Source organism: Myotis brandtii, unplaced genomic scaffold (assembly GCF_000412655.1).
Source record: "Myotis brandtii unplaced genomic scaffold, ASM41265v1 scaffold78, whole genome shotgun sequence".
Taxonomy (NCBI): domain Eukaryota; kingdom Metazoa; phylum Chordata; class Mammalia; order Chiroptera; family Vespertilionidae; genus Myotis; species Myotis brandtii.
The window spans coordinates 915,245-925,435 of record NW_005371131.1 but is presented as its reverse complement, the minus strand read 5'-3'; the positions used below and the strand labels follow the sequence as shown (position 1 = coordinate 925,435).

Genomic DNA, 10,191 nt, shown 5'->3' with positions numbered 1-10,191 from the left:
AGAGGGGGGTTGGGGGAGGGGGGAGGTGGGACAGACAGCAGGTGGGAAGGCACAAGTGACAGGCCTCTGCTGTGTTTGGGGAGTGGCTGGGTGGGAGGGACCGCACTAGCAAAGGCAAGAAAGGCGAGGATGAGCAAGGTAAGCTGGGGGTTGGGAGGCAGACTCCTGCACCAACCAGTGCCTGAAGTTGGGGGACAGGGGGTGTCAGGCATTCTCCACCCCCACACTAGTCCTTTCTACCCTTCCTGGAACAGGATCCCAAAAAAGATCCTTGTGTGAGGTTCAGATATGCCAGGCCCACAGTGTTCTTTCCTTGGCTCAGCAGATAAAGGCTCAGTCAGCCCTAGCTTCCTGTGTGACCTGGTCAAGTGGGCCGTGCGGTGGTTGCTATGTCATCAAATAAGGGAGTGGTACGTGGGGTCCCTCCCTGCTCTGACTCCCAGGACTCCTGGCTCCGACCACCACACCTTCCCCACCTGGCCAACCAGGGGGCAGCGGGTGTGGATGTGTTTCAGGGGGCCCAGCAGCCCTCTCCGCCACTGCCAGCTGGAGGAGGCACAGCCTTCGCAGGGGCAGGGCAGGCTGGGAGGGCCGCACCGCTCTGGATCCCCTGTCCGAGCAAGCCGAGCCCATCTCATGCAGCAGCCAAGGTGCAGCCTGTAGGACAGGCCTGGAGGATGGAGGACTTCAGAGAGCCCACTGCCTCCACTGCAGAATGGTGAGGGGGAGAGGGCGCTGGGGGAGGGGCGTTGGTCTGGGGAGGAGCAGAGAACTAATGTTGAGTCCCTCACACATCATCCTGTCATCCTCCAACCAGCCGGCGCCTGGGGACAGTCCCACTTTCCAGGCCTGGAAGCAGGTTCAGAGAGGTCAAGGACTTGGCTACACTCACAGTCAGGCAGCCCTAAGCCTTTCTTTCTTTCTTTTTTGATTTCAGAGAGGAAGAGAGAGGGAGAGGGATAGAAACATCAATGATAAGAGAATCATTGATTGGCCGCCTCCTGCACGCCTCCCACTGGGGATTCGAGCCTGCAACCCCAAGCATGTGCCCTTGACCGGAATCGAACCAGGGACCCTTCAGTCCGCAGGCCGACACTCTATCCACTGAGCCAAACCGGCCAGGGCAGCACTTGCCTTTCTTCTCCTGTTTCTAACCTCAGCTTCATTTCAGGGCCCAGAGCCGCTTCCCTGTGCAGTTCAGCCCGGGATGCAGACAAGAAGAGGTGAGGAGAAGATGAAATGAGATAATGTATGAAAGCGAGGCGCCAGGCACAGGGCCTGGCAGATAAGTGGGCGCCACCACACAATCCACCCTGTCCCTGTTCCTCCCCCCAGGAAAACCACAGGCCCTGTTACAGGGAACACTGGAATCTGGAGAATCCCCGCCCCAGCCCGGGGAAGGAGGAGACTGATGGGGACAAAGAGGGGGCGGAGGGGCCCCCCAGAGGTGTTAACCCCAGGAAGGTAAACAGCCTGGGAAAAAAAGCTAAGACCTTCTGAGACTGAAAAACACACACCCTCTATTTAGACCAGAACTCCACCTTGTACTAACCTTGTACAGAAGACGGTTTCACCTCCCCAACGTACAGATGGGGAGACTGAGGCAAGCAGGGAGAAGGGACTTACCAGGATGCCTTGGGGAGGGCATGGCAGGGCTACGCCCAACACCCAAGTCTCCAAACTCCCAAAGGGGCCTTTCCGGGGCCTATTGTCCGTGCAGCACCGTCTCTCCCTATCAGCCCGCGGCCGCCCAGATGCTGAAGAGGAGTAAGCAGCCCCTTGTCCGACAGCAAACACTCCTGGTGTGGGCCGTCTTCCAGGGGAGGAATGGAGAAGCAGCTCTGGGGCCCTGAGAGCCGACTGGGCTGGCCCAGCCGGCCTGGCCCACCCGGTGGCAGCTGGGCAAGGACTGGGCCTCCTCCTGAAACGCCCTGACCCTGGATCAGGCAGAGAGGGTGCCTGTGGCCCTTGGAGGAGAAGCACAGAGGAAAGGCAGTGGAGCTGGGCCCCACCCACCCCCTCCCCCCATCCCGAGGTTGAGGTTAGGGAGAGGCCCTGGAGGAAAAAGTGCAGCTGCTGTGGTTGATTTCCGAGGCCGCAGGCTGGGTCTGGGAGGAGGGGGAAGGGGCTCGCTGCGGGTGTGGCCCAGCCTCCTCTCTGGGCCTGCCTGGCAATCCCACGTCCTCCCGATCCTCCCGGTCCTCCCTGCCAGGGTGGGCTGCAGTCACTGGAGGAAGGTGGCTCGTGGGGTGTGGGACAGTGGGAGGTAATGGAGGGCAGGGTGGATTTGCTGGCCTGACCTCCAGATGGGAGTCGCTCCTGGTCCACATCTTCTTTCCTTTCTGGTGCTGCCAATTTCAGAAGGACAGTGATTGGAGAAGAAAGTCCCGTTGGCAACTTCCCTAGTAGCTTCCCACCTTGCCCAGTGCTCCCCACACCCCTCTCTCCACCTGGTTCCTGAGTGTGATGTGAGCACCCCTCCAACTCACCCCCAACTCTGTTGCGACAGTGATCCTCCCTGAAGCCCAAATCTGGCCTCAATACTCACCTTCCCTATAACCTTCTGTGGCTCCCCAGCACCCTCAGATAAAATCATGTCCAAGCCCCTCAGTGAGGCCTTTCCTCATCCAGGTACTGTTGGCCTCCCAGCCTCATGCTCCATGCTTCCACAGCACACCCTAAACTTCAGCCGTGGCCACATGCTCACTGTTCCCCAAATCTGTGCTTTCTCATTTCGGAGCCTCTGCCCAGGCTGGGACGCCAGCCCTCCTCCTCCACGCATCCTTCAAGGCCACCTTCACATTCTGGACAGCCTCCATGCCACCAAGGTGCTTACTGGTGACTTGTCTTAGAGCTGACATCATGCTATTTCTTCACTAGGTTCATGGCCAGATTCCGCCCTAACAGTGGACGGCCTGGGAGCAGGGACTGGGAGGGTTCCATTCTTTCAATCCTCTCAGACCAGCTCAGGGCCAGGCATATAGTAGGTGTTCAGTAAAATATCTGCTAACCAGATGGGAAAGATAGGGCTGTGCCTGGCCTTGGAGGGAGAGATGTGAGGAGAGTGGACGGGGTGCACAGAGCAGGGACCCTAACCCCTCATGGCTTGGATCAGCTGCCGCCTCCCCGCATCACCCCCCCTCAGCTCACCCCCCACCCCCAGACCTGACCCTTCAGACAGGCCAGAGGCTGTCAAGCAGAGGCTCTTGGAGGATCCCCTGCAGGCGCCTCAGGAGGGCCGAGGCCTGAGCCCTGAACCCTGGCAGCTGCTCAGACTTGGCATCCGGCCCAGCCTTTCTTTAGCATTAGTGACAAGCACGCGCAGCTGCAGCCACAATCCCTGCTTCCGGGGGAGGCCCGGGTAGGGCAGGGCCTTGTGGTTAATGGGTCCTGGGCCCCCTGCATAGGCCTACAGAAGGGGTCACACCCTGGCCATGCCAGGGTGCAGCCTCAGGAACCGCAGGTCTAATTCCCCGAAGGACCTGGCCCCCCCCCCCCCCCCCCGCGGTCTTCCCTGGGTACCCCTAGCTCAGCCTGCTGGCCCCAGGCCCCTTCCCGCCAACTCCTGGGCCCAGCTCATCCTCAAACTATTTTCCATTGGCTTCCCCCAATCCCTGCCACCGCACAATTTTTTCGTGGGGGCTGGGGAGGGATGAGGGAGAATGAGAGGTGGAGCCTGGACCCTGGGGGCGTGGCTAAGAAGGCATGGAGGGGGGGTCACCATTCTGATTGGTCAGCTCTGCTCCAGAACTGGCTGCAAAAAGTCCATGGACTCCGCCTCCAGTGGCCCCTATCCCTGTCCTGACTTGCAATTGGCTGAGCTTCCAGGGGGGCGGGACTCACCGGGGTCGGGTCCAGTTAAAAGGGTGGGAGCGGTTCAGGGCCCATCTCTCGGGTGGAGTCTTCAGACAGCTGGTGCTGCAGTCCCAGGACCATCCTTCTGTCCTCAGTCATGGCTTGTGTGAGTGCGGGGACCCCGCCCCAAGGCTCGGGGTGGCGTGGGGGCAGTCAGGGTCCTAGGCCCCACTGTGTGGCCATGAGCAAGTACCTTCTCTTTCCTGGGCCCTTAGTGGCCCCATCTGTAAGACGGGGGTGGGCACCAGGGTCCCCCAAGACTTTCTCGGGCTTAAGAATGTTCTGGATTCCTCCAGGGTCTGACAGCACAGTTATTTCTGCCAAGGTCCGACATTCTGCAGCTCTGAGAAGTAGGAGTAGAAAGGGTGTGGCCAGCTTGGGGGGGGGGAGGCACTTTGATGGCACCCAGGCCACTGTCCCTTCCCCCTCCCCCACCCCAAAAAAGCCACCCCCGCTGCAGCTGTTCCAGTCACCCGGCCAGGCCAGTCACCCTCTGCTCTAGAGAGTCTGAAAACGCGCCAGGACCCGAGAGGGCCGCCCGGGAAGGGAAAGGGGCCTCCCCGGGTTAGTGGGTGGAAGGGGTTCTGTCCAGGCTGGTCAGGTGGGGGCAGGGGAGAGAAGGAGGCGGGAATCTTCCCCAGGCCCGGAGGGAAACCGCTCAAGTTTCTGGCAGAAGGAACCACTCGCTAGCAGTTAAGCTGTGCGTTCAATCTTGTTAACCCCCAGCCAGCCAGACTGCCAACTCGGACCAAGGCCTCGCTCCCTCCCAAAGGAGCCTGGCCCTGCTCCGTGGGGCCTCCCCTCCACCTCCCTCCTCTCTGCAGAGGGGCTGGTGGGGGTCTCCCAGCCCCAGGCCCTTCTTCTCCAGCAGAGGGGCAGACCCCTCCATCCACCTTCCTTTGCACCAACTCCCTCACTCACACAGACTGATTCTCTCCATCCATTCCATGAGGCACGAGGGCACCCCGAATCCAAAATCTCCACGCTGAACCGCAGAACTTTCTAGACCTTGGATTCTAGAACCTCAGTCGTGTTGCAGATAGGAAACCGACCAGGAAACTGACCTGGTTGGGAGCAGGGAATTGCCCAGGGCCACACAGAGAAAGAAAGGCTAGAACTTGCACCTGATTTCCCAGTTGACGGGGTCAAAGGATCCAGGTGGACACAACCCCACCCCCAGGGACGCTGCATCCTCTAACGGTCTAACCCGTCTGGGTGGGGTCTTGCCTGCAGAATCTGGTCGCCAGCAACCTGAATCTCAAACCTGGGGAGTGCCTCCGAGTGCGGGGCGAGATAGCCCCCGACGCCAAGAGGTGAGGGGGCGAAGGCGGGAGTGGCCGGAGGCATTGGCCGGGTCTGGGAGCCGGAGGGTCCAGCCCGAGGTCAGGTAGGGGCGTGGCCAGCCAGGCTCCACTCTGGCCTCTCCTCTGGTGGCCGCAGGCCAAAGCTGGGTTTTCTGGATGAGTCACTTCTTCCGCGGGATCTGGATGCCTCCACCATTGCCGCCCCCTCCCCTCCCTACTGGAGCCTCTTAAACTAAACCAGCTGCGGCTCCATCGCCTACCTCGGCCTGCCCCCTCCTCCAGGCTCTGGGCGGGACCTGAGGCTGCAGGGCGGGGAGAGGGAAATGAGAGGGGTGTCACGCCCCATGCTCTCCCTCTGCGGTCCCTCTCTCCTGCGTTCTTCACTCGCAGCCCAGCGCTCAAGCTTTCGTTCCTGCAGTCCTTCCTTCACTCATCATTCAGCCAGCTGGTCTGTTTTCTCAGCAGCCATGTGACCGGCCTTGGACTAGTCAACCAACTGTATTGAGCCTCAGTTTGTTAATCAGTAACCAAAACAAGGGGTCGGTGGTTGTGTGGAGGATGTGAGATGCCGGATCTCTCAGTGCGGAGATGATCAGCTGACACGATCAGAGCCGCGTGCATTACTCATTTCATTCTTACCAAACCTCAGGGGCCAGGGTTGCTATTTCCTCCACTTAGCAAATGGGTTGTGATTTGTTCATTCGCCCCAGAGCTATTGAGTGCCTTCTGCATGTCATGCATCACGCTGGGCACCAAGGATACAAAGATACACAAGGCAGACGGGACACTGGCACTCCCAGAGGTCATCTGGAGGGAGTCTCCCACCGCAGCCAAAGGGCTGGGTCACAAACCACAGTCTGCAAGTGTCTTGGCTGTCAGCGCAGCAAGACCCTAGAGTTCCTTCTTGTGTGGCCCCCATTATGCAGATGAGGAAACTGAGACCCAGAGAGTGGCAGGGACCTGTTCCAGGTCACACATCAAGGAGGTGGCCGGCCAAGACATAGAATCAGGTTTCTCACCTCCGGGCTCAATGCATCCTCCCAGCTCTCTAGGCATTGCATGCCAGAGAATGGTTGGTCTGAGGGGGCTGCCGCTGGCCTACAGCTGGCCTCGGAGGCCTCAGTCCCTCCCACCTGTTACCCCCTAGCTTCGCGCTGAACCTGGGCAAAGATGACAACAATATGTGCCTGCACTTCAACCCTCGCTTCAATATACATGGAGACATCAACACCATTGTGTGTAACAGCAAGGATGGCGGGGCCTGGGGGGCTGAGCAGCGGGAGACTGCCTTCCCCTTCCAGCCCGGAAGTGTTGCAGAGGTGGGCTGGGGACTGGGGCAGGGGGCTGGGTGGGCTGGGGCAGAGCTGGGTTTAGTGGCTAGAGACCTAGACCCCACCTTGCCCTTCCTGCCCACCCCCTTCTCTCCCTCCCTCACCTCCTGTGTCATCTCCCTCTCCCAACCTCAGCAGACTCACCGGTGAGGTAGAGCGGTCAGGGCCACAGGAGGAAAGGGCTCTGGTGGGCCATGGCTGTGGCTGCACCGAGGCTCCCGCTGGGGACACTGCTCACTGCCCTTTCCTCTCCCAAGGTGTGCATCTCCTTCGACCAGGCCGACCTGACCATCCAGCTGCCAGATGGATACTCATTCAAGTTCCCCAACCGCCTCAACCTGGAGGCCATCAATTACCTGACAGCTGAAGGTGACTTCAAGATCAAGTGTGTGGCCTTTGATTGAAGCCAGCCAACCCATAGCACCCAATAAAGGCAGCTGCCTCTTCCCCCTGAAAAAAAAAAATCTAACACTTCTCAGTCAAAAGGACTTCCTCGTGTGTGTGTGTGTGTGTGTGTGTGTGTGTGTGTAAGTGTAAGAGGGCGTGTTCCACTAACTCCCCCAGGCTCTGCCCCTTTCTGCTATCCACGGCCTTGATGCACACCTGCTAAGTGCCAGTGACATCTTCTTCCCCTGGGTCCCCTGGGTGGAGAAGGGAGCTCAGTACATAGTAGGGGACTTGGTGACACACAGCTTCCAACTCTAGTGGGCCCCAGCACACAGTAGGTGCTCAAAAGATGAATAAATGGAACCAGGGGGAAAGAGGCCAGGACAGACTGACTCATGCCTTGGTATCTGGGGCAGCACAGAGAAGGGTAACTGGGCCCCTCATTTGTTCTCACGAGCTAGAAAGAGCTGGTTTGTTCAGACGGTGGTGAGGGCTGCAGCTGTGTGGCCTTGTGTGCATGAACTGACCGGAGCCTTGGTTATTCACATGCGGGGGGACTAGGAGCACATAACCAGTTGTGAGGATGAAGAGAAATGTGTGAAAGAGGAAGATGAGTGCAAGGCCCTGGTAAACAGTAGTGGTTTCTCGCCCCCACGGCACTCAAGCCTCTGAGTGGCAGCGTGATGCCCTGGTCTGTGCCACACCCAGCTGAGCGGGGAATGGGAGCTTGGCGAATCTCACTTCCCAGAACAGCCAGCAGCAGCTGGGGGCCCTGGGGAGGCCTTGTCTGTCTCCAGCCTTCATTTCCTCACCGTAAAAGGGGGGTTATTACTCACACCTGGACCCTTTCGGGTGGGAGTCCCACCTCGGCGGGTCCCCTAGGACGCACATTTCTATAAGAGGGCCTGGAAGGAAGGAGCGCACAGGCTGCGGCTCCTAAGAGCCACACCCAATCTCCAGGCTCTCCTGAGTCACCCAAGAGGCCACCCAGAAACAGCTTTGGAAATCTGGCTGTGGGAGGGCGCCCTCTGCTGGACGTTGGAGAAAGTGTCCCCTCAACTGCCTTTCTCTGGTTCTGAGAGTTCACTCACATTGATTCTCCCTAAACTGGCGGAACATCCACAATACACCAGAACCGGGTCTACATGGAGCCAGAGGAAAGCCCTGGGACAGATAAGCAGAGAGACCACTACATGTGGAGGAAGGAAACGGCTCGGAATCTGGCCTGGAGTTCAAACCCAGCTCCATCACTGTTTGCCCTCAGAGCAGTTGCTGAACATCTCTGAACCTGTTTCCTCATCTATCAAATTGCATTCATACTGGTATCTACCCTATGGGGTTGTTGCAAGAATTTGCTGAGATAATGTAGAGAATGTATGGTGCGTGGCACATAGTAAGGGCTCTGTAAATGTTGGTTTCTTTCACCTCTTTTTTTAAAAAAATATATTTTTTTTATGGATTTCAGAGAGGAAGGGAGAGGGAGAGAGATCGAAACATCAATGATGAGAGAGAATCATTGATCAGTTGCCTCCTGCATGCCCCACACTGGGGATTGAGCCGCAACCTGGGCATGTGCCCTGACTGGGGGGAATTGAACCGTGACCTCCTGATTCATAGGTCGACGCTCAACCACTTAACCAGGCCGGCCGGGCTCACTCCCTTCTCTGTGTGCCTGGCATTCAACTGGCACTCCGAGTGCTTACTTGCTCTCTGGGATCCATTCACTTATCAAAGGAGAGGGATGGGTCCTAAGAGTCTTTTATGCCTCTGGTATCCCCACTCTCAGCTGTTCTGGGGTCACCACCGCTGGGAAGCACTCCACACCGGAGGAGCCAACCCCGAACTCCTGCAGTCTGTAGGACCACCCAGCACAGATGCATGAGAATGGAGTGCTACCCGAAGAATAAAGGGCCCTTTCAAGGTGAGAGGCAAACAAGCATTTATTAGAGACCAGCAAGGATAGTTATTAAGGAATCATTAATTCAGGCAAAAGCCCAAACAATATTCTGATTAGGAGACAGAGGCAAGTGGTATTTATGAGACAGGGAAGGGGGGCAATTACATCAATAGAAGGAAGGCATTTCTATTGGTGCAGGTAACAACATAGTGATGTGAATGCTAAACAATGTTTTAAATTTTCAGTCTAGTAGTCATCATTCCATGAGTCACCATAACTGCTTTCTTATTATCTCTGCAAACAGTTCTTAGGGAAACAAGGTTGCTGAGGCCCCGTCCAGGGTTACTTTGCCCTGATTTTTACTTTCCAAAGATTTGAGGCATAAGGCAGTTCCCTCTGGGATGGCAGCTCTGGCTCCATTTTAAAGTGGCTCCATTTATATGATTGTTTACAGGGAGGTTCAGGCATGTAGTCCCAGTTACTAAAACTCCCCTTCAGGTGTTGTTTCAGTGAATGCCTTAACATCCGTGCCTGCATTTCCAGCAGAGGGTTAGTTATGACACCCCTACTCCATACTTGGGAAACTGAGGCATAGAGAGGGGAGACAGCTTGTGTAGCAAACGTGTGGCATGATTATATGATACATATGTTACATAACTCATTTAGTCCTCACAATCATGTTCTCAAAGTTTGGTCCATGGACCAGTAACATCAGCTGGTGAAGTGTTAGAAATGCAAATTCTGGGGGTCACTCCTGACCTGCTGAATCAGAAACTCTGGAGTGGGGCCGAGGGATCTGGGTTTCAGCATGCCCCCCCCCCGCCGCCAGGAGATTCTGGTGCACACCAAAGTTGGAAAACCACTGCCTTACAATAACACTACAAAGTTCGCTATAATTATCCCCATTTTACAAACGGCAAAGGCAAGTGGTCCAGCACCCAGTTGTAATTGGGATACCAGGTTTCTAATCCAGGTAGTTTACTTCCAGAAACGTGATCTTGGAGAGCACCCCCAAGTGAACATCAGAATCAAAAGTAGGATCAGGCCCGGCTGGTGTGGCTCAGTGGTTGAGCATTCACCCATGAACCAGGAGATCAGCAGGTTTGATTCTCCGTCAGAGTACGTCTGGGTTGCAGGCTCTATCCCCAGTAGGGGGTGTGCAGGAGGCAGCCGATCAATGATTCACTCTCATCATTGATGTTTCTCTCTCCCTCTCCCTTCCTCTCTGAAATCAATAAAAAATATTTTATTTTATTTTTTTTTTAAATACATTTTATTGCTTTTTTACAGAGAGGAAGGGAGAGGGATAGAGAGTTAGAAACATCGATGAGAGAGAAACATCGATCAGCTGCCTGCCTCCTGCACACTCCCTACTGGGGATGTGCCCGAAACCAAGGTACATGCCCTTGACCGGAAT

The 10,191-nt window shown here is 56.6% G+C and overlaps 1 protein-coding gene across 1 annotated transcript; it reads left to right on the top strand.

The window, feature by feature from the left end:
* The first annotated feature begins 3,859 nt into the window (after positions 1-3,859).
* On the top strand, positions 3,860-6,954 carry LGALS1 (lectin, galactoside-binding, soluble, 1). Its single transcript, XM_005883219.2, has 4 exons — positions 3,860-3,961; positions 5,089-5,168; positions 6,307-6,478; positions 6,748-6,954. The coding sequence occupies exons 1-4, from the start codon at positions 3,953-3,955 to the stop codon at positions 6,892-6,894; spliced, it is 408 nt and encodes a 135-aa protein (XP_005883281.1). The 5' UTR covers positions 3,860-3,952; the 3' UTR covers positions 6,895-6,954.
* The last annotated feature ends 3,237 nt before the right edge of the window (positions 6,955-10,191 follow it).

Coding starts and splice junctions, on each gene's coding strand:
- LGALS1 (XM_005883219.2), top strand. Junction 5,169..6,306: donor ATAGCCCCCGACGCCAAGAG/GTGAGGGGGCGA, acceptor GTTACCCCCTAG/CTTCGCGCTGAACCTGGGCA. Junction 6,479..6,747: donor AGCCCGGAAGTGTTGCAGAG/GTGGGCTGGGGA, acceptor TCCTCTCCCAAG/GTGTGCATCTCCTTCGACCA.